At 49.0% G+C, this 24,216-nt stretch overlaps 1 protein-coding gene across 1 annotated transcript; it reads left to right on the top strand.

Annotated features, from left to right (window-relative positions):
* Positions 1 to 1,211: 1,211 nt before the first annotated feature.
* On the top strand, positions 1,212 to 3,380 carry Garin4 (golgi associated RAB2 interactor family member 4). The gene has a single exon (XM_034513698.2). The coding sequence runs from the start codon at positions 1,564 to 1,566 to the stop codon at positions 3,304 to 3,306; it is 1,743 nt and encodes a 580-aa protein (XP_034369589.1). The 5' UTR covers positions 1,212 to 1,563; the 3' UTR covers positions 3,307 to 3,380.
* The last annotated feature ends 20,836 nt before the right edge of the window (positions 3,381 to 24,216 follow it).

Raw genomic sequence — 24,216 nt, 5'->3', positions numbered from 1 at the left:
TCATCTGCCTATCAACTAATAAACAGGTGTGGGTGCTTCCACAGTGTGACATTGATAGCATCACTCATAAGGAACAGGTGTCTGGAGTAAGACTTCATCAAACCCACTGGGAGATCCTGGAGTAGGGATCCAAGTGACAATAATTTGGGAACCCTGAGCCTGGCTAGCTATGTGGCTGTAGCAACAGGCAGAGTCATGAGGGCAGATGTAAATGGATTTCCAAAGCTCTCCCCCACAGTATGGCTGTTAAGACAGCAGGGCCTGGATGGACTCTTGGAATTTAAGGACCTCTGTTCCTTACTGCTGGCCCTATGCTGTGCATTTCACTAAACACCGTGTGGAAAAGTGGGAAGCAAAGCCTGGAGTCCTTAAGAGAGTAAATGGTCCCTCATAAAAGCAAAACTGACGGGAAAAAAACTATGTAGCTCATTAACCCCTTGCCTCAGCTCGCCTGCTGTCTAAAGTGGTTGTCCGGCTTCCTTTATCACACTACACACATGCACGTGCACGCGCACACACACACACTATATATATATATATATATATATATACAATTTCCCATGATGTAGTAAAACAAATCAGTCTAGTTTGAAAACATTTGACTGGCCCAAGTTTCTCTCAAGAGGCAAAGTCATGTGGTGATTTAAAACAAGGATTTTAGAGTCAGCAAGACTTGGATTTGAACATTCTAGTTTGTGGGTGTAGGTGATTCACCTTCAGTGTCTTTGCCCTGTGAACTAGTACACATCCGTGGATCCTTCCACTAGTATGTGAAATATCACACACAGTACAATGAGAGTAAGCAGTAATCTTAAGTAGTAGAGCCCAGAGCTGTCCTGACAGCTTATCAGCATCAACATTTAGTGAGGTTTCCTGGAAGAATCAAGAACAGTATCCAGGCCATCCCATAAAATGAAACCATCAACTGGGATGTCGCCAACCTCCCCATCTCCTTGAATTCCCACAGGCTTTGAATCTCTTCAATCTGGGCTAAAAGAAGGAAGTACTCATATACAATGTTTCCATTTGGAGGTACTCAGATAGAATGTTCCCATCTGACGCCTTTTCATGTTGGTACCCACCTGGTCCTGTCCTCCTAGAGGGCAGCTGGGGGATGGGACAAAGGGGGATGTGCCAGTGACAGGTCACAAAGGGAGAAGGGGATAAATATGGCTGCACAAGGCCTTCAGGCTCTAGTGGTCACTTCTCCCACTAGGGCTGCAGTTTGTAGACTTTCAGGGAGCTTTCAAAACAATCACAGGTGGAGGTGGAAGGGGTTTTAGACCCTGACAAGAACCTCCCTGGAGTCTACCCTGCATCTTTGGAGAGGTTGGACTTCGGGTCCAGGCACCCAACAGCACCCCTTGCCAATCATCTGTGCTCCCACCCCCAGCCCAGGCCTCTTGGAGGCTCTGAGGCAAACTGGGGGCTTGTGGGGTGGGGTTGAGAAGACCTGCTGTACGTGCCACCTCTGTGACCCAGGAGCACTGCGGCTCCCCTCATCTTCGGAGACCAAGAAAGACACAGGAATCCACCTTGCCAGCGTACCTTTCCTGACAGAAAATGTCCATGAAGAATGAGTCTCTGTTACCATATTACACAGCCCAGAGTGGTTGTGGAGTCGGCATGTTCAACACCGCCATGGGGAAATTACAGCGGCAGCTGCACAAAGGAGAGTATGACATATTTAAGTATGCACCGATATTTGAGAGTGACTTCATCCAGATCACCAAACGCGGAGAAGTGATTGACGTGCACAACCGTGTCCGAATGGTGACCGTGGGCATTGCGTCCACCAGTCCCATCCTTCCACTCCCTGATGTCATGCTACTGGCCAGACCAGCACCATTCGATGAGGTTCCTGGGCGTGGCCAGTCCAACACCACCAAGGGGAAAAAACGCAAGTCTGGAAAGACCCTGGAGCTCACTAGGCTCCTCCCTTTGAAGTTTGTAAAGATTTCTGTTCACAAACGTGACAAACAACAGCTACGCCTCAAGTTCGCTACTGGCCGTTCTTGCTACCTGCAGTTGTGCCCCCCTCCCGAAAGCAAGGATGACCTCTTTTCCTACTGGGAAAAATTGATTTACCTCCTGAGACCACCTGTGGACAGTAACAGCAGTACCTATGCCATCCCAGCAGGGGATATGATGAGCATGCCTTTTCTGGATGAAGAACACAAGACAAGTAACCCAAGAGTAGACACCTACGGAAAAGGCAGAAAAAGTGAGGCAGACCAGGTCAGCATCAAAAGCCTCCCTATGGTCACAGACTTCAGTGAGGTCAGCTCTTCTGCTTTTGCTGGTGGGATGGGAACCCATCATGGTTCTTACATAGCCACGGTTCTGTCTGGAGTACCCACGCCCAAAATAAACTCAAAAGTCCTTGCCAGAGAGTCAGAAACAGGGGCAATAGCGGGTGACCTCGCGGGTACTTTAAGCTTGACACAAAACAGGTCTGTAGGCTCTGGACAGCTAAGTGCAGCCACAGCAGGACAGGGTACCATGGGAGCAAGAGGTAGCAAAAGCCATTTGACTCTTGCAAGCTCTGGCAAGATGTCACCCAAGAGCATGAAGATGGTCTTGGCAGGGGCAGCAAGCAAATCCTTGGAGTATATTCCCAGTTCGTCCAGCAGCCTCTCCCGAAAAGAGATCCTGACTATAACAAATTCAAGGATGGAGACTACAGGAAAGTCTGTTGGAGAAACAGCAAAGGACCCAGATGCAGTCCCAGTAGTCCTTGCCCTGACCATGCCAAACGAAAGCCACTCAAGTGAAGAGACTGGACGTCGGAAAGCCTACTCAGCCAACACCAAAGCCCGTAAGGAAAGGAGGTCAAGAAGGGACCAGAGAGCAAAGGAAAGAGTTGGCAGCAGGAGTGAGCATCACCACAGGACAGGAGAAGGCCGCAAGATGGCAGGGGACAAGGAGTTTCGAAAATCAGCCAGCCTTAGATGTGTTGGCGATGACAAGAAGGACAAAGGCAGCAAGCGCAGCAGCAGGTCGCACAAAGGGGTCAGCCACGTCCCCATCACAAAGGAGTCCCGGAGCCGGACCATCTCCACTGCCAGCTCTGTCTCTACGAGCAAGAGAATGGGCAGAATCAGCTTGTTCCTGAGAAACATCAGAGCCAACTTGGCTGCAAAAGGCCTGGCACCACAACGTGACCAAGATGTGAGCATCATGACTAAGACATTAGAGAAAACCGACGTGAAGGCCATCATGGAGTCAGAGGGTGGCCAGGACCTGGAAATCATTGATTCTGTGACATCCGAGGTCATGGAGACAGTGACCTTTGAAGCTCATTAAAGTACAACTCAGAGCCAAAAGCTGCAAAGGAGCCCAGGGCCCAGGGCAAACCCCTGGAATCCACTCCAGCGTTCTCAGTGCAGTTTAAATAAAGAAAGAACCATTCTACCTGAAAAGGGCTGTCTGCATTTTCAAACTTGGAAGTTCAGGAGTGACCTCACAGTGAATTCTGTGATGTCATCGTGAGACTCCTGGCTGCACCTGGATGAGGACTCCCTCTCCTTGATATGGGTGCTCAGAGCTATGGCTACTGCTCTGCTTGTCCTGGGTCTAGTTGGGGATGGGAGAGAGGATCAGCACTGGTTACTAAGACAGTGGACTTAGCAATTCTGCCCACACCCGCGCACCTGAGACTCACACACGTGTCTGTGCTTGGGTGTTTGGGTCAGGTTTATATGTTTTGAGAGACAGCTATGAGAATATTCCTAGCAAAATGATTTAGTATTCCAATACTGGAAACAGGCCAGATAACAAAATGAGAGTTCATACTATGTAGTAGATGCAACATAGATACATTTTTCTCATAATGTTGAAAAGGAGCAAATCAGAGAATAGGGTATCACTGCATTGACGGGATAGTTCAGAAACAAGACGAGGGTGAAAGTAAACAAAGATGTGTGAACAAGATGGACTTTCAGAGGCTGTGAGAGAGAGAGAGAGAGAGAGAGAGAGCATGGTGTCTGTGTGTGTAAGAGAGAATATGGTGCCTGTGTATGTGTGTGAGAATATGGTAACAGAGGGAGAGAAGGAGAGGGAGGGAGAGGGAGCGAGCATGGTGTCTTGTGTGTGTAAGAGAATATGGAGAGAGAGAGAGAGAGAGAGACTGTGTGTGTTTACACGCCCATGGGCAGCATGTGGCTGTCAGAGGACAACGTTTTGGAGACCAGTTCTCTCCTTCCATTATGTGGGTCCTGAGGAATCAAACCCAGGCCATCAGACTTGGAGGCCAGCATCTTTCCTGGCTGTATTTAAGGAGTGAGTACATTGGTGATCAGGTGTTTTTTGTTTTGTTTTCCCAAGACAGGGTATCTCTGTGTAACCCTGGCTGTCCTGGAACTAACTCTGTAGACCAGACTGGCCTCGAACTCAGAAATCTGCCTGCCTCTGCCTCCCAAGTGCTGGGATTAAAGGCATGCGGCACCACTGCCCTGCAAGTGATCTTTTTTTTTTTCAACTTTAATATTGAAAATGTTGGCATTATAATACAATTTCCCCAAACATATCTTATATCTTTTTCCTTATGTAGCAACCTTAAGATTCAAGAAACCATAATTAGTTATTAGAAAAACGGTTGAGGGAGGTAACTTTCTCATCGTCCAGTGGGGGCCTTTGCAGGACAGTTCACCCCAGCCCACATCCTTAGGCAGAGTCCTATTTGAGGAACAAGAAGCAAGTGTCCAGACTGGGCTGGCCAGAAGACACTCAGGGAAACTCAGGAGGGAGGGGCACTAGCTATTGATCAAGAGGAGAAGGGGATTGTGGGTCAAAAGATTAGATATAGCCTGACAGTGTGTGTTGACTTTTGAACTACAGTAGGGTCTCCACTGTTAGTGACCTTATCTAAGAGGGGTCCAGACCAGCCTTTAGGCTGCCCCTGGCTTGTTTCTATTCCTCAGCCCCTACCCTGACCTGCAGCTATAAACAGACCTCCTGCCTGGAATTCCAGACCTCGTTGCTTCCCAAGCCACTAATTAAACTCTTGAAAGACTGAGCAGAACTGTTTTCTCCATATCAAATCTTCAAATCTTTCTATAGCTCCAAAAAGACCCCAAATTCTCAAAGCTCGTGTCTGGGAGACTGGGCCTCCAGGGTTCAAAATTTAAAGCTGCCTTTGAGGCCAGCACAGACTTCAGCTTTGAGTGGGAAGAGGACGGTGGGCATGAGGGTTGAGGGCTTGCTGCTGAGAAAGGAAGCTAGCTCAAGACCTGCCCACTCCAACCATTTCCTGTAGCCAAAGGAGGCTCTTGACCCCAACAGGAGAGATTACTAAAGTGAGTCAAGTTTTTCTCAAGAAAGGAGGGAGCATGCAGATTAGATAGGGCAGCTTCTCTAAGGAAAACAACCACGGAATCATTAACCCAGAGCTCCAAGGAGACTGTGGAGGGGTTCCCCTCCTGCAAGAGGTTGACTCTTAGCCAGCCTGTCCTTGGACTGGAAAGGTGTAGAGTTTATTAAAATCATGCCGCATCTCTTTAATTTGATGGTTTCTACTCAGGTCAGTGTGAGTCTGTCAGACACATAAAGAAAACAAAAAACCCTCACTGCAAACATTTGCACAGCACCCAGGTAAGATGCTCCCTAGTGTTCTCTCTGTCCTTGGTTTGCACAGCTCAACGATACACCAGCATTTTAGAGGACTCCTTTCTAGGTGCAGAGGGACATTGCCTGTGACACCCTTCAAAAGCCAGCAGAGAAGTCCTGGAAGGTGCTCGGCTTGCCTGTCACGTGTATATTTGGGGGATAGCATGTTCGTAGGAGGTTTTCTGAGGCAGGTGTGGGTCTAGGTCTCTAGGGTCCAGGGAAGAGAGAAAGCAAGTTACCATGAGTGCCTGAAAAACAGGCAAGCTTGAAACATCAAGGTTCTGGGGTCGCTGAAAGAATTGTATAGCCTGAAGTTGAAGGGCCGGGTGAGAGCAGGGTAGAGGACCAGGCAAATGGGGACTGGTGGCCTGGGGAGCCATGTGAACATGCAGGTCTTTGAGACTCACTGAAACGCAGGGCCTGATGGGAATCAGATCTCTGTGGCTCCAGGGTGTAGAGCTGAGGGGCTGGGAGTGGACACTATCTGGAGGCTCGGGATCCTGTATGTGGGGCTGTTAGCTCCTGTGCATGGGTGTGGGTCCTCTTGGGCTGTGTTGTGATTCCCACATGTCTGTCACCCCAGGTGGCTGGAACCGAGGCTCCAGGGAGCAGAAGCATGGGAATTTGACTGAGTTCACTCCACCGAGGTGCAGGGCAGACACTGGGCTGTGTGAAAAGCCGCTGGGGCTCTGCCCAGGTGTGGAGAGGTCTCAGCAGGGGCAGGGATCCTGAGTGGGTGTCTCTGGGCTGACATGGCTGACCTGGGAGACCAATGGTCTTTGTCCTTGGGCTTCCAGATGCCACCGAGAGCCTCGGAAGAACAGAGATGCGAGGGCATACAGGCTGGACCGGCCCACAGCTGAGAGGAACAAGAGGGAGAGAGAAACCCTGGTGGATAGAGACTCTTTGTTACAGCACTCGCTTGGCTGGATCAAGGCTGGCTGAGCTAGCTTGCTTGAATTGGCAAGCCTCTGAGACGGGAACGTAGAGAAGTCTTCTGGCGGGAGATTAAGCAGCTGCTCAGCAGTCAGAAGCCTTCTCCACAGTTCCTCATGGTGGGACTTCAAAGACATGAGGAAGACCATGGTTTAAAAGGTTTATTGTCATGGTGGAAAGTGGATAAACCTGGCTGCACCTCCATATCTCCAGGGCAGGCCTTTGGTTAAATACTGTTTGCAAGGAGGAGGGTCTGGGAAAGAATACTTAATTGGCTACACCTTCTGGCCTTAGGTATCTCATTAATATGGAAATCTCTTGAGGCTGAGGCCTGTAGTCATGCCCTCTACCTGTGTCAGGTGACACAAACCTCTCTTTGGGAGGGGCTGTGGGGGGCTGAAGCTAAGTGAAAGGAACCAGGGGCCCAGGAGGAAAGCCGAACACCTTCCGTCCCATTAGGGTCCAGGGTTCAAGGCCTGTGCTTGACCAGGTACCCAGCTGACTCTCACAGCCCACCGCCCCATACCTGTAGAGAGTCTAGCTAGAGAAGAGGAGCTCAGGACCCAGGCAGCTGTGGAAAGGGAAAATGGGAGATAGAGCCGAGATGAGAAGGACAGTTGCCCTCCTCTTCCTAAGACTGATGCTCATGGTTTGGAACTATACTACAGTCATCTAGAGTCAGCAGAGTGAACACTGGGGGCGTCTCCTCCCTAAGGGGGGCCTGTTGGTCTGTGGAAAGAGTTGTGAGACAGGAATCTCAACGGAGGAAGACATGTGTTAGTAGATAAAACAGCTTGGAAGTAAAATCAAACAAAAAAAACCTACATAGGACATTAAGGGGGGAGGAGATGGGGTGAGGGCCGGTGGGGTGGAGGTGGGCTTTGCAGTCTACATTCTTCAGAGAGACTAGGAGGGAATAGGGTTAGGCTAGAAGCGCCAGCAGCCTGCCGGGGTGAGTTGCTCAATAGAGCCTCTTGTGGCCATATGCTGTTACTGACCTTTGGTGCTTGATGTAGGGAAGCCAGGGTGGTTGGTTGAATGACAGTCACCTTTCCCTTTGCCACACCACAGTTTGCCTAATGCTGATTCACTGATAATCAGCCTGTCCATCAGGGACACCGCCCCTGCAACAGGTAGCAGGAGAGGTGACACTGGGGAAGCTGGCAAAGAGGGTGGGCCTTGTCCAGGCAGCTGCAGGCTCTGGGCCCAGATGGGGATGGAGAGTCCAACTCAGCAATAGGTGGGGTGGGTTACTGTTACGCTCCCTCTGCAGCCTAGAAATCATCTGAGAAATTATTATTGAATACCAATTATGGGCAAGATGGGAACCACGGAGATGGTCCAGCACACACACGGTAACAGCAACCAAGCCCTGCTGAGGCATAGCTCAGATTAGAGAATTTGTCTGGTAGGTTGGAGGCTATTTCCAGCATCACAAAACAAAACAAGGTATAGTGGTGGGCAGTTTAGAGGGAGGCTTCGGTGTGAAGGGGAAGCCTGGGTGGGAGCATTCTGCAGAGGCAATGGTCAGGCAAACAGAAGGACTTGAGAGGTTCCGGTAGATGGCAGCCCATGGTGGTGTGTCAGGGCTTAGGGCGTGGTGATCAGGGCAGAGAGATGAGAGTTATCTGAAGCAAGGAAAGGCTACACCCTAGGGGAGAGCCCAGAATACCACACACCTGGCATCCCCTAAATCTTCATAAGCACAGATATGGCCTATGACCCAGGAGTGGGGGGTATGCACAGCTGGACTCTTCAGGACCAGAAAAGCACAGGAATCATGGGCTCCTTCCTCTGTCAATTCGGAGAGTTTGATGTGCCCTGTGGAGGTACGTATCTCCACACGTATGCCAAGGTGCTGATACTACTCATCTTGAGGGCAGCCAAAGGACAAGACCCAACAATACTGGCTGCCAGGAAGCCCAGTGTACCATTCCAGGGCTGCCCCATGCTCGCCCAAAGCACCTCTGTGGATACGCTCACACAGATGCATGATGTTGACCCTTCACCCCATTCTCTTTCCCATCGACACCACAATGATTCAGGAAGGAACGAGCCCTGGGATTCCAGGCATGTGTCGCCATGGCTGGTTTGTGCAGTGCTGGGGACCAAACTGAGGCTTTTGTGTGTGATAGTCAACTGAGCCATATATACAGCCTCCTAAAACTTAAACAAATTACATTTATGTGTGTGTGCCTGTCTGAGTTTGTGTGCACCACATACATATATGCAGATGACTGTGAAACCACAGGGCATCAAGTCCTCTGGGATTAAAGTTAGAGGTGGTTGTGAGCCACCCAACATGGGGTCACACTAGGCATGATATAGCTTACACAATACCATGATGTGTAGAAGATGTATGGCTTTGTTGTAATTCCTTAGTGGGCAAAATGAAAAGTTGGCTTCCAGGGATGAAGCTATGGCTGGCTCATGGGTTAGGAACATTGGCTGCTCTTCCAAAGAACCTGGCTTTGATTCCCGGCACCGCTGATGTGTGGCCAGCCTCGAGTCAGCAGGCACGAAATCCCATATCCTAAGAGTTCAGGATAGCTTCAGTTCACATCCAGAGCTTTGAGGGAAACAGCTACAGGGTGGGTGGGTGGGTGGGGTTATCAACAGGAAGGCTTGTGTGTGGCCTCTCCAGACGGTCGGTCTCTAGTGGTTAATTTGGCTTCCGTGAGAATGTGTTTCCAAGTCACTGAGAAGCTGTTTCTGACTGTTTGCGACTATTCTGAAACATTTTGTCCTGGAGAAAGGCTCATTAGGACTTAGGAAGTCGTGCCAGTGTGACGGGTCACTCACTCACTGAGAAGGGCATTTACCAACAATCCCCACAAACCTACATGGCAGAAGGTGGGAGGTGACTCCCACGGGTTGTCCCTCAAGTCCACACATGTGCTGGGGCATGCCCATGATATGATAAAAGGAAGGAAGGAAGACAGACTCAGGAAGTAAACAAAGTTCACAGGCTCGGGAGTAAAGCTTCGGAATACCTGTAGAATCTCAGTATTTGTAAGCCCCCTGACTAGCTAGGGTGATTAAGTGCAAAGACAAGACCTGAAGTGGAGGGTCTCAGCCCACACCAGCTGCCTGCAAGTTGTGCAGAGAGCTTCAGGGCCACTCTGGTGAGTCCTCAGCCTGCCACTTAGGCTGGAGTTGGCCGTTCAGGGAGGCAGCTGCTCTCGAATCACACGGTCACTGAGCTGAGCTTGGGTGAACTGATTTCCTTGGTAGGTTGTCAGTGCCCCATCTGGGGTGAGTGGGCAATTGTGCACGTCTCCCCAGAAAATGTGACGCATCACCAACCAAGCTTCAGTCTCCCGGCACAGCTCCTACCACATTTTGTTGCTTGTATAATTCATAACATCACCACATGGACAGCCTGGCTTCTCAACACATCTGACCTCCACTCCGGTTTACAGGGAGACAGAGGGACTACACTGCTCTTTGTAGCAAAATGGGTGGGTCACGTGGTTCATGTGAGGGACAGAGCACTCTGGAGTGCACTATGGCTACATTATTTGTACTCTGGAAAATACCATTTGCCCATTCCAGGTATGAACCCTCCCTGATGAGGTGACCCTGGCCTGGGCTCACCTGAAGACCCTGAGGTAACTACAGGGTCATCTTGAAGTTCCTCTCTCTTTTACTCTTGCTTCTTTGCATTTTTTAACTCTTCTCCCACCTCTAGATACACCTTTCCTTCCCGGCTCCACCCACCCCCTTCCAAATCTTCAAACGCTGGTTCTTAGGAAGTTGAGAGATTATTGGGACACCAAGCGCACAGTACATCAGTCCTGGAAGGGCCTTGACTAAGCACAGATGTCCTTTACATAGGAGGAAGCTGGGGCTTAGAGGGGGACTTTCCCAAGGCCACGCACACAGCAAAAGCATAGTGATAGTGGATCTCCAAGAAGGTCTGAAGCTTCAGTCCATTTTGGAACCAGTGCCTGGAACCAAACCGGCTTGCTCCTGTTTGTATGTGCTACCTCACCGTTACAGGATCCTTAGCTTCTTGGAACCTGTCCCAGCCCCAGACTCTAGACACAGATGGAGGATTATGGGTAGAGCCCCCTCATTCTGGATCCTTAAATCCAAGGACTTGTATCTCTAACATCAAACAGCAGCCCATAAAGCAGCCTTGAAAACTTCAGGTATCTAGGGATGCTGAGTTTGACTGATGCTAGCCAAATCTAGAACCATATGGTAGTCAATGAGGCTGATTGTGTGTCTGAGCCCAAGAGACAAAGTCTGTTAGGATACCATCTTGTGTCTCCTGATAACTCCCAAAAAGGACCAAGCTCCAGCCATCGGTTGGAACTCCAGGTTGGGCCACCTGATGTCTCAAAGCACTGAGCAGTTGGATCTTTGTGTAGACAGGGTTTCTTTGTGTAGTCCTGGCTATCCTGGAACCCACTCTGCAGAGCAGGCTAGACTTGAACTCAGATATTCACCTGCTTCTGCCTCCCAAGTGCTGGGATTAAAGGTGTCCCCTACCACATCTGGTTCAAACAGTTGGATCTTACAAGAAAGAGCAAGTGTGGACTGGAGTCAGGGGTGAGAGCGTTGTATGGGAGTTAACTGAATAGTTAACCTGGACAAGGACCTGCTAAGAACCCTCTCAGCTGTTTCCTAAGCTCCTTTGGGTGCCGCTCTGCAATTCATAACCAGCAGGCCAGACAGAGGGCGCTGTTCAGAAGGTCCACAGCCATTGGTTAACTCTTCCTTGCTTTTTGGTTGCTGTGATAAAAAGGCATGAATGAATGTGACTTTGGAGTATACTCTGGCTTGTGGTTCCGGAGGGTCATGCATACCTCAATGACCTCACTGCTCCCCGGCCGCCGGCCGTATCACTTCAACAGTAAGGTAGCTAACACAAAGCTCAGTGCCAGAGAGTGGACGGTCGCTGGGAAGAATCTGGCCATGCTGCCTTCCGGGAGGATGTGGACGATTTGGGACTTTTGGATGAGGAAGGGGCTTGAATGTTGTGCACGGGAGGTGCCAAGAGGAACGTGGACTGTAGCAGCCGGTCTCGGGAGGTTTCAGAGGAAAGACAGAGGCCGTTCATGTGCTATTTTAGGCAAAGAATCAGTCTTTTTACTGCTCCTGCCCCAAGAACTTGCCTGGAAAACTAAATTTAGAAAGCAGTGAACTGATTTATTTGATAGAGGAAGTTTCAGGACAGAGTTACCACGAGTCTGCGGAATGGTTATTACCAATAACTCTTATGCAGGTCTACAATTAAAAAGGAGCAAATGGGTTGCAAAAATAAGTAAATAAATAAATATTAATAAAAGTACAGTGGGAGAGAAAAACAGAAGTAGGAAGTTTGATGCAGAGAGAGCCGAGCTTGGTGGGTGCTGAGAGGCTGCAATTGTGAAGTAGACTGTCACCATTTAAGAAGCCTCCTGGCCTGAACTGGGATAAGAATGGTGTTCCTGGGGTCAAGACCTGATCCAACTAAGCTTCCGATGTGTGAAAAGGAGACTAAGGGTTTCCTGCTCCTAGAAGTGTGAGCATGCAAAGTTGCCACAAATATGACTCCAGAGAACGAGCATCCATCCCAGGCTGGTAGCCAAGCATGGCAGTCCTGTTCACTTGGTACAGGTTTCAGAGCCACAAAACTCCCAGGAGTGAGGGGGTCATGGGCTCTGGTTTCAGAGAGATACTGAGGCCAGGAAGTGTGGTGTTGAGAACTTCACTGCCCCACACTTTGGGGCTAAGTGCTCTGGTCAAGAGAGAGAGCAGGATGGAGGGGCAAGAGATTCAAAGAATGGAGACAAGCCAGAGTGTGTAGTCAAGTCTGGTTACTCCTTTATTTCCCCTATTGACTTCTAGTACAAGGAAATCCTGGGTATTTGTAAGCGCAAGCAGGAGAACACAGGTGAAGACATTTTACCATGTGCACCATGCAGCTGGGGTCACTAAACAGCAAAACAAGCTATGTGGGATAAACAAGATGTTTGTCAGAGTGTGCTCAGCTGTTGTAGGCTGTTGAAAAACAAGTCTCTATCAGGGTATATGGTTCGAGATGGCTGCAAAGATGATCTAGCCGCTTTCTGCTAAAAGTCAGCTCCCAACAGTGTGGCAGGGGAGTCTCTGCATGAAGTCCCAAGGGAGCATAAAGATCTGAGAAGCTTCTGCACACAACTGTAATGGTGAACATTGGATTGGGTTAGAGACCTCGAGATGTTGAAGATATCAGAGTCATGAGACAACTGCCTGGAAAAGCTACACACAGGGAGTACAGGGAGTAGAGCTCGGCTGTGAGAGAGGCGGGGCAGATACATCAGGCAGCAAAGCTGGGATGGCAGAGCCAACTAAACTTTTTGAGGTGGTCATGGAGATTGAGGATTTGGGGTTTTCCCTGCTGAGTTTCAGTCTTGCTCTGATCCAGCACTTCCTCACTCTTCCTCAGCTCTTCCCTTTTGGAAAGTGAATGCATATCCTGGGCCACCTATTGTAGGCTGGAAGTGGGTGATTTGCTGTGTGAATCTCAAAAGAGACTGAATTTTTAAACTGTCTTGAAAATGTTCACTGCTACGGGCATTTTGAAAGTTGGGCTAAATGCATTCTGTTTAGGATGCAGCCGTGAGCGTCTGAGGACCAGGGAGTGGAATGTGGTGTGATGAGAACTGTCCTCCACCATCTCAGGGATTGGAACACTTGTTTCCCAGTTGGTGGTGCTATTTGGGGAGATTTAGGAGGTATGGTCTTGCTGGGGGCTAGGTTGAATTGTTTGCTTCTGTCTTAGTGGAGCTTCCCTTTAGAACGGAGTGTCTTACCTCCCCTTGACCATCCTGTTGGTTTACTTTGCCCTTACATTCTGTCTTAGTTTCTAGGACTGGAAGGATGGCTCAGCAGTTAGTAGACTGACTGCTTTTCCAGAGGTCCTGAGTTCAATTCCCAGCAGCCACATGGTGGCTCACAACCACCTGTAATAGCATCTGATGCCCTCTTCTGGTGTCTGAAGACAGCGATAGGGTACTCACATAAAATAAGGTGTGTGTGTGTTAGAAAAAGAGGTTTCTAAGTTGGAAAGTTCTAACCTGGGAGAAAACTACCATATGGCCTTGAACTTGCTTTGTATCCAACTTCTGATTCTTCTGCCTCCACCGCTCCACTTTATGAGGGCCTGGGAATTGAACCAGAGCTTTGTGCATACTAGCCAAGCATTGTACCAAGCTACAACTCCACTCTCCTGAGTATCAACTTGCTATCACCTGAGAGCGTTGCTGTCATTTAAAAGACACCTTAGTCATTCCTAGGGTGGAGTCTAGGCCCCAGCAAAACGGAACCAATCAATCAAAAACCAACCTAATGCCTGCCCAACAAAAGAAAATAGGAATGGCTCTTGGGAAATTAACAGACCAGATCCTCTCGCTTTAATCTTGCACTCCCTAGAAAACCATCTCCAAACCATCTCCCCTCCTCCTTCTCAAGCAGCCATGCAGTGCCTGCCCACCAGCTGGTCTCTGTACCCAACTCTTGCTCCTTTGAAGCTCGCCGACGTTTCTTATTTTCCTTCCATCCCATGAGCTGCCTTATCTCCCACCAGAGGCCCTTTCTTCCTCCTTCCACATCGGCCCCCCCTTTTCCGACCCCAGCTTTCCCTCTCTTCCACAGACTTCACCCAGTTCTTTTCTCTTTCCTTGCTCAGTTCTAGCCTCTACTCAGAGTTAAAGATTGCCGTTCATCTCAACTTCTCGCTACACTCAACTGTTCTTTCCATCATGTGACTCTATGCCCATCATGTGACTCTGATCCCCCTCCTAGGCGCTAACATGTCAGCATTGAAGCTTTAGATCCAGACAACAGAAGACCTTGTCTACTGCCTTCCCAGTGGGTCCAAGAAGGGGATGTGTAGGCATGGAGATGATGGACTCTCTTGCTGACCACTGAAGACCAGGGTTACCCTCATCTGCTACTTCTTGGGGGCACAAAAGCTGAAGTCTGTTTACATCGGCTCCCTTACTTCCTTGGACTTTTGAGGCCAAAACTGGGGCATGCTAATTTATGCAAACTGGATGTAAATGAACGTGACCCTGGATTTACTAGAAATCAGTAGTTCCTCTGCCGGGAAGACTTAGGGAAATTTTGGAATCTACTTCCCAAGAGAAATATAAAAATAGAGTAGCTCGGCTAGGGGTAAGGGGTGTGGCTGGAAGTTATGGGAGGAAGGTGCCGAGTGTAGCCTCCATCTTGGGCTCTAAAGCACCCAGCCGCAGAGGAAGTAGAAGTGTCAAACCACTGAGCCTCCTCTTTCGGTTCTGAATTATGAGCCAGCTCCAAATCCTGTCAAGAACCACTCACCCCAGAGAGCAGAAAACCCTACCTCAGAGTTACTCTGTCTGTGGAAACAGGAGCTTTTCACCGAGGTCCTATTTCCCATGACAATATTCAGCTACTCCTCCCCACGGACATCTACATATATGCAGAATCCCTTAGTGTGGCTGGTCAAACCAACAGAATGTTCTGGAACCATGCCAGTGGGAATAGGATGTCTGGATGTTTCTATAAGGGAGACCTTAGAGGATAGCGTCTGCGTGGATCAACTCAGCTATGAAAGAGTCAGGCCCCTCATTTCCTGAAGCATCTCCAGTCACACTTGGCAGGCTGAGGTAGCAGAATAATGAGATCAAGGCCCACATAGCATGGTCTGTGTCAGTGTGTGCATGTATGTTGCATGTGTGTATGTACATGTGTGCACATTTGTGTAGTACAAATGCATATGGAGTCCCAAGATTGATGTCACACATAATCATTGTTCTTCTACTTCATCCAATAAGGCGAGGTCTCTTGATCAGACCCAGAGCTCACCTATACAGATAGTCTTGATAGACATCTTGCTCTGGGAATTCCACTTCCACCTTCCAAAGCTGTCAAGCACAGCAGGGTTTTGCATGGATTCTCAGCATCTGAATGCCTCTTGTGCACGGCAAGAGCTTTGTGAACTGATCTGTCTTCCAGCCTTCTTTTTATTGCGTGTACTTATGTTGTAGTGGACTCCTGGAGGTCACAGGGCAGCTTGTGCAATAACTTGCAGGACTCAGTTCTTTCTCTCCACCATGCTGGTCCCAGAGAGCAAACTCAGGTCCTCAAGTCTTGGTGTCAAGCGCATTTACCTTGCCTTCTTGCATGGTTGTCTAGTCTCATTTTAGGTCACCATTTGCTTGTATTTTCTGTGACTTTCAGAAGAACCGTATCCTTGGTTTGGTCTCAGAAGGCAGTCACATCAGCTTCGAGTTGAGAGGATGGCACCACTCACAGTGGACTGGGCCCTCCCACATCAGTCACTATTTAAAAAAAATGCCCTACAGACTTACCTGCTGGATAGTCTAATTAAGGTATTTTCTTAATTAAGGCTTCTGTGTTAGGGTTTCTGTCTTAACTGGGAAGCTGTGCTTCAGACTGGGGCATAGTCACAGCTCCTCTCTGATTTTCATCCTGAGAAGAGTGGACATTCAGGAACGTTCTTCTTGCAGGAAAGCTCAGGAGTTGAGTCACACACCGGAACACTTAGATCCTCGGTGCCTTACTCTCACGGGCTGTGAGACTGCTCATGACAACCAGCATAAAGCTGGGAGGATGAAGGTCAGTCAGTCCCACAGAGGGAAGGGGGAGGAACACCCAGGGATGGTGAATCTCAGTTGTCAACTCGAGATCTAGAATCACCTGGGAGAAGAGCCCCTTGGTGTGCCTGTGGGGTCATCCTGACTTCAGTGGGAAGAGTGGGCAACACCATCCCCTGGGCTGAGATTCTAGACTGAAAAGGGGGAGAAAGTGAGCTGAGCACAAGCTCCTCCTCCTCTTTTAGGTCTGCTTAATCTTTATGCAGTGTGTGTGTGTGTGTGTGTGTGTGTGTGTGTGTGTGTGTGTGTGTGTATACATGTATGTGTGTCTGTATGGGCATGTGTATATGTGTGTGCATGTTTATGTGTATGTGTGCATATATGTGTCTGTGTCTGTGTGTCTGTGTGTGTCTGTGTGTGTGTGTGTGTGTGTGTGTGAGAGAGAGAGAGAGAGAGAGAGAGAGAGAGAGAGAGAGAGAGACTTGCAGGTGGCAGCTGAGACCCTCTGATCCTGCCCTAGTTTGCTTTCAATTGCCGTGATAAACACCATGACCAAAACAACTTGGGGAGGAAAGGGTTTATTTTAGCTTACAGGTTACAGTCCATCACTGAAGGAAGTCAGGGAAGGAACTCAGTGCAGGAATGTGGAGGCAGGGACTGATTCAGAGGCCATGGAAGATGCTATTTATTAGCTTGTTTCCCATGGCTTGTTCATCCTGCTTTCTTATACAACTCTGGACCACCGCCCAGGAACAGCAGTGCCCACAGTGGAGTGGACCCTCCCACCTCAATCACTAATAAGAAAATGCCCTACAGACTTGCCTACTGGCTACTCTAATTGAGACATTTTTTTTTTCAATTACGATTTCTGTCTTAGTTGAGGTTTCTATGTTAAAACACCATGACCCCCACAAAAAAAACTTGGGGGGGAGGGAGGGAAGGGTTTATTTCACCTTATGGTTCCACATCACAGTCCAGCATTGAGGACAGTCATGGCAGGAATTCAAACAGGGCAGGAACCTGGAGGCCAGAGCTGATGCAGAGACCGTGATATGCAGACCATGGTGCTGCTTACTGGCTTGCTTCTCATGGCTTGCTCAGCCTGCTCTCTGATAAAATCCAAGACCACCCTCCAAGAGATGCAGCACCCACAATGGACTAGATCTTCTTATATCATTAAGAAAATGCATCACAAACTTGCCTACAGGCAAACTTTAGAGGGTCATTTTCTCAATTGAGAGTCCATCTTCCCAAATAAGTCTATCTTGTGTCAAGTTGACATAAAACTAGTCAAAACAGTTTCTTTTTTCCACATGACTCTAGTTTGTGTTGAGAGAACAAACAAACAAACAAATGAACAACCTTATCAGCACAGAGCCCCTGGACCTGGAGTTACAGATAATTGTGAGCTGCCTGACATGGGTTCTGGGAACCAAATTCAGGTCCTCTGGAAAAGCAGCAAGTGGTCCCCTTAGCTGCTGAGCTACCTCCCCAGCCCTATTGTCATTTAAAAATTAGAATATCTTTTATTTATTCTTTGACAAGTTCACATATGTACAGAAGGCTTCTTGAGCTACTGCAATCCCCCTCACTTCCTGTGGGATGCCCAGTATGTCCGTCCACCTTGCCCTTTACAGCTCCTTAGTTTTGTTCTACTTAAGGACCCACTGAGTCCTGTTATGCAGACTGATCTTGTTGACTTGATCAGGTGCAGGTGACCACAGCGGCAGTGAGGGTGCCATGCCCACATCATGTCCTGAAGACAACACTGCACATCCCTCCTCCCGCCTTTCAGCTGTCACATTCTTGCCATCTCATTTGTACAACCTTCCCAGCCTTGGGAACAAGGGTTGATACAAATGCCCCATTTAGGAGCTGAACATGAAACAGAAACTTATTCTCAGCATTTTGGCCAGTTCTGAGTCTTGTCATTGACTGTGGACCACCGCAGGTAGAAACTTCTTAGGCCAAGGTTGAAGGCAGTCCTGATCTAAGCTGCAAGCATAAATATTCAAAAGGCATATTCAAAAGGACAGCATACCCATTTTAGCAAAAACAGTAGGAGGTTCCTCCCTAGGTCCTGGGACCTCCTGAGCTGGGGACTTTTGCCTAAGTTTATAGTTCTAGGCCTGAATTCCTTTCTGGGGAACTGGCTTCAAATTCAAAACCAAAGTAGCTGGTTAACTCTTGTCTGTTCCCTGCAGGTGTCATGGAAGGCAGGGAGGGAAATGAATCACACAGAGGCAAAGATTAAAAACCTGGTTCAGCCTGACTCATCTGGCTGGATCAAACTTCTAGAGTCTGTCGGATGGTGTATTGCCAGCATGTTTAAACTCGGTGCAATTTGGGGAAAGTTTCCTGGTGTAATACAATCCCCAGTGCACAAGAAAGTATAGATAGTTACATGGAAATTCAACTCGAAGTACGTGTCATCTCTTCCAGGAAGAGGAGTTCTAGAGATAGGTTCTTGTATCAGCTTAGGAGCCTAGGAAAGGATCTGGCCTGGTCTGGGTCATACAGATTATGACAAATACAGAGGTCATTTGGGTTATATCGTATCTCTAATGCTGGTTATGGGATCTTGGGGGAGCCCCTGATCATATAAATAATGTAAAGGTTATTTAAACTACTACACATCGCCAGTCCCCTGTGGGAGCTTGCTATGCCCTGGCCCAACAGATACTGCAGATCACCAGGCTATTAATCACCTCCAATCCCCAGCTTTCTGGATGGAAGAACAGGTTTTACGTCCTTTATTTTGAGAGGACAATCCTGTGTGCTTAACATTCCTGTTTCCCTGGAGAGCTATGACTGTAAGAACAGTTTGCTCTCAACACGCCTCTATAACCTTCATACTACTGCTGTCCTGGTGGTCATATCTTGCTAGGAAAGGCAGTATTGTAGCACGTAGTGTTGACTGAGGGATACCATAGATATCTTTTCTCAGTTAACAGCAGGCTTAGCACCCACAATGCTTGGTACTGAAGCTACGCTTGACTGTAGATACAATGTAGCCAGCTGCCTCCGGCTCCTACTGCGGCTTCCCCACCATGGTAGACCGAAACTTCAATCTGTGAGTCAAAAATAAACCCTTTCTCTCTTAAGTTGCCTTTGCCTTGATATCTTGTCACAGTCACAGTAATATGAAGAGAAACTACGACATACATATTGATGGTGACACATAGACTCAACAGTCACTTCTGAGTGCCAATAGGTAGGTTGGTAATCTCCCCACTGCTGTAAAATATCTGATAGACACTATCTGATGGAGATTTGTTTTCTCACAGTTTCGTGGGTCTCAAGCCGTCACAGTAGAGCAGGCACAACAGAGCCGAGCGGCTCTCATCATGGTGGCCGCAAAAGCAGTGCTGGCAGGAGAGTGAGGGCAGTGGCACTCCCAAGGCTACTCTCCCAGTGATCTGTTTTCTCTAACGAGGCACTTCCTTTCACCTTTCACCACCTCCCAATAGACTCTTCAAGTCTGATCCAGTCTCTACTGGAAAGGCCCTCACAGATGACACAGCTGGAAGTGTATTTTATTAACCTAGCTGTCTCTCAATAAAACTGGCCACCAAGACTAATCATCACGTTGGGCCCCATCCATCTCCTAGGCATTGCTCTGAACCACCATTCCCAGGCTATGCCCTTAAATCCCAGTCCATCCCTGTGGATGCTACTTAGCGAATGGCAATAAGACAATTTGTCATTGTCTTCACTCCCATTTCTGTGGTCATTCCAATACAATACACAGGCTTTAGAGGTTCTGATAGCTGTCCCCAAAGGGGTGAGAGGAAAGGCCAGCAGACAGCTGTCTGCCTTCCTCTTCCAGTCTCTCTCTGAGGGCTTGTCCAGTGTGAGCAGCACCACCCACATACTCAAGAGAGCAGTGGCAGTTCCCCAAGGGCTGTTTGATGAGACAAGAAGGTGGTTCCTTCAGTCCTCCCTGGACTTCAGACTCCACCTCTCAAGACTCACACCTGCAACCCTGAGGGTTTGAAACCCCTCTACTCCGCACAGCCTCCACACGGGCAACACTTCTGTCTGTGTCTTCTCACGTTGTCTTGTTTTTAAATGCTACTCAAACTTTCTGGAAGCCGTAGGCTGCCGAACACACTGGAAATGAGATGCTTGCATTCCCACACTCTCCCTGATGCTAAGACTCCGTAGTGAAGCGACAGGAAGCCTGGAGTCATTGATTTTTTTTTTTTTTTTTTTTTTTTTTTTTTTTTTTTTTTTTTTTTTTTTGCTTCTGCCACCTGGTAATTAATTGTGGTGATTTCAGATAAAGTTGACCTCTTCCTTTGCAAGCACTGCTGACACTACCCGGGCTCTCTCCTTCAAAGAAAAGATTAGATTTATTGAAGGGAATGGAGGCACATGTGAGGTCAGAGGACAACTTCAGGGTTTGTTTCTCTTCCCCCACCAGGTGGGTCCCAGGGATTGAACACAAGTCATCAGGATTATAAGCATTTTGACATACTGGGCCATTTCTTGGGCCCTTTTTTTTATTGTTGACAGTACTGGGGATTGAAAGTAGCACTTTGCCTGTGCTGGCTAAGCACCTTGCCACCGACCCATGGCCCTGGTCCTTTACTTCTTGAGACAGGGTTTCACTAAGTTGTCCAGGTCTTTAACTTATTTTGTTGCCGAGCTTTTGATCCTCCTGCCTCAGCCTCTGGAGTAGAGGGGATGACAGGTTTATGCCATCAAGCCCTGGCTCAACCCAGGCTCAAGCCAAGCCCTGCAGATGCAGAGTCTAGCTGCGTGGCTTATCTGTCTACACCAACCGGCCGCTGCTTCCTGTTGGGGAGAGGAGCTCCCATTATGTGAGACATTAGTGGGTGGCCCCACTGCAGATTAACAAAGCCAAGCTCTCCTTAGGTCTGACCCAGGTCTGAGCCCCAGACTGGGCAAGGACAGCATTGTGTCAGACTTCAATTCCTGAAGTACTGAGCAATGGCCTGAGGCATGAACATTCTTCCGGATGAGGAATCTAAGCCTGGCTACAAGGTGTTTATTGAACTTCCTGTGTACTTCCTGCTGTTTCCTCCAGTCTCTTCCTGTTCCTTCCTTTCAGTGCACCCCCTCCCTGGCTACCAACACACACACTGGCTTTCTTGTTCTGAGGGTGCTCAGTGTAGTGGAGTAAGACTGTTGGGGACACACCGGCCAGTGGCTCCCTCTTCTTCTCTTGCTAAGCGAACCCTGTTTTGTTTGTCTGTTTGTTTGTTTTCTATTCGTTCACCCACTTTCCTTATGCACACTGACTGGTGAGTTCGATCCAGCCATCGCACACTCAGTCCAAAGTTGTCGCTGTGATCTAGCTGTGGCCAGAGATTGCTGGAAGCCTCCAGTAAAGTTTTCTTCACAGACTGTGCCTTGACCCCTTCCTTCTTACTTCAAGGGGAGCTTGGAAACACAGTAGTCATCTTGTTATCAAAAGGAAGATACTGCAGTTTTGAAGGAAATCCTGAAAACCAGTGGAGATGCCTGGGTCCCTGGAACTCCACACACATCCCAGACTCCCTCCCTCCAAAATGCAGTCTCTGTGCGGTCATGCCTCGTCATCTGGTTCTTTTACATTTTTTTCTTTGCAGCTGAAACATTGATTCACCAGACTGCAGTGTTTTCCCAAATAGTTGACCTGCAGCTGTAGGTCCCGAGAGAGATCTGGAGGAGCTGGGAGACTGAGGCGGGTGCAGAGATAGAGTCAGGGACACCCTGGGCCTTTTGGGTCTTCCCCCACCACTGTCACCTCTGAGCAGGAGCCACTGGTAGAGCCTGGATCCTGTCCCCTCAGATCGAGGGCAAAGAGAAACAAAAAGGGACAGAGAAGCCTCAGTTAGGCTTGGGCAGGGCTGTGGTCAGGGATGACTGACAGACAAGGTGTGTCCAAACACCTTCTGCCAGAGCTGCTGGTGTTCTCTGTGAATGTGCGTGTGCACACATGCTCTGTAGCTTGGCTCCATCCCAGCCTGGGGATACTGTGAGCTTCTGATCCTTCTGTCTCCCCATCCTAAATGCTGGGATTATCAATATGAGCTATCACGACCACCATATCCATAGAAATCACAAACCTGGAGCTTCATGCAGGCTGGGGAGGAACTCTGCTGAGTCCTCAGCCCCTCCCTGTGCCTTTTTTCTTCTGTTTGGTTTGTTTTTTGAGACAAGGTCTTACTATGTAATAAGACCTTACTATTTACTAAGTAGTCCCATGATTCTAAAGCCAAATCTAGTTAGTGGTACCTGTGCAGAGACTGAAGAGGGAGAGACTTACATCAGAGATAATATATAATATAATTAATATAAATATAAAATACAGGCCTGAATGTGGGCTGGTATGACCTTAGTGGAAGATGAATGGTTGGGTCATGGAACTTTTCTGTTGTTCTCTGGTGGCTCCAGGTCCAGTGAGAAGAGGAGGGGCTACAGAAATAGAGTGGGAAGGGGGAGCAGGGACCGAGGAACTGGGAGGCCAATGGTACAGCCCAGAGGGCACAACCCCAGAGGCTGAAATCCCAAAGGGCACAGCCCCAGAGGGCACAGCCCCAGAGGGTACAGTCCCAGAGGGTACAGTTCAGAGGGCATAGCCCCAGAAGCCTTTGTCTTCTCTTCATCCTTACCTGTAACCACCAACCCCCCTGCTGACCCCAAACTCCCTTGGGCTCTCAGGCACTGCTGGGAGGCCGCAGAAGAGTGGAGACCTCATAGACTGGCCTGCAGCTAAAGAGGAGAAGGGAAGGGATGGGCTCTGGCTGTGACTCGTTTAGCTGGGTCATGGCTGGCTTGGCTTGCTTGCTTGGGTTGGTGGTCTCCATGGCTGGAAATGCAGAGAGGTCGTCTGAGGGAGATCAGGCGGCAGCTCAGTAGTAGAAAACCTTCTCCGCTGTTCCCCACGGGCGGATTTCAAAGAAGAGAAGTAGTCCATGGTCTTAAAATATTTATTGTCATGGTGGAAAATGGATGAAAATTATACCCTCGGTGTTCCCAGGGCGGGCCTGAGGTTAAATACCTTTTGCAAGGAGGAAGGTCTGGGAAGGAATGTTTAATCAGCTACACCACGCTAGCCTTTAGGTACTGCATTAATATGGAGATCTGTCTTGAGGCTCTGTGGCCTGTAGTCACGCCCTTTACCTGTGGAGGGGCTGGTAGGGGCATTGTCCTACGTGACTGGAGGACCCCACCCTATGGAGGTCTTCAGCCTTGTGTCGAAATGCATGTTGTCCCTCAGGATCACCTGGGGTCTCCAGCGATTTCTAGCCGGTGCTCGACCAGAAACCATGCTATCCTTTCCCCGTCCTACACCTTGCCTCTCCAGGTGTAGAACTCTGGCTGGCTCCCTCTCTGAGGTCTCAGGTTGGCAGCTCTTCCTCAGGCTCCACCCACACCCCTGTGGGAGGTGCTTAGCATCAGCCTGGCTCAAGAGCTTCTCTCACCAGCCTCTCCCATCACTGCAGGAGGAGCAGCAGTCTGAAAGGCTCACAAGAGAGCTTCTGGAGAAGCTCTGGAGAGCTGGAGCCTGGCAAGGAGAGGGTGGGTATGAGGGTAGGGGTGGGGTGGGAGAGGGCGGGTATGAGGGCAGGGGTGGGGTGGGATACATGTCCCTTCATCCTCTCTAAGTCTGTCTCCCTCATGCCTGGCGGGAATTCCTAAAGTCCAGCACACCACATGTCACCTGCGCCTACACAAGGGAAACAGGATTCTTGGTTTTGACACAGGGAAGAATTTCAGGACCAACCAGTATGAAGCACAGCTGGTATTAAAAGAGATTTGAATATAGATGTTGAGCAGGAGGGTTAAGAGCAAGAAGGTGCCTGGGAAGAGGGTATGACACACCCAGGAGCATGGATGTGGCAGCAGAAGATCCTGCCTCACTGTCCTAACCGCAGCCACCTACACTGTTGGTGGGATTGGAAGCTGTTATCTCCAAGGGATTCTAAGAAGCCTAAATGAATCCACGAGGTGAATCCTGAGGGCACCAGGCAGGATTGCAGCGGTTAAAGTAAAAGGCTAGATCAGAGGGAAGCCAGACCATAGGGTGTCTGTACCAGAAACAAATCAACCGTCCATTTGAGATTCCCCCCAAAAAATGTCTGGGAGA

This window comes from Arvicanthis niloticus, chromosome 10, assembly GCF_011762505.2.
Source record: "Arvicanthis niloticus isolate mArvNil1 chromosome 10, mArvNil1.pat.X, whole genome shotgun sequence".
Lineage (NCBI taxonomy): Eukaryota > Metazoa > Chordata > Mammalia > Rodentia > Muridae > Arvicanthis > Arvicanthis niloticus.
The sequence above is the reverse complement of the archived record's forward strand: the minus strand, read 5'-3'. Positions and strand labels throughout refer to the sequence as shown.

What these genes read in the sequence shown, in the direction of transcription:
- Garin4 (XM_034513698.2), top strand. Translation starts at nt 1,564, where the DNA reads ATGTCCATGAAGAATGAGTCTCTGTTACCATATTACACAGCCCAGAGT.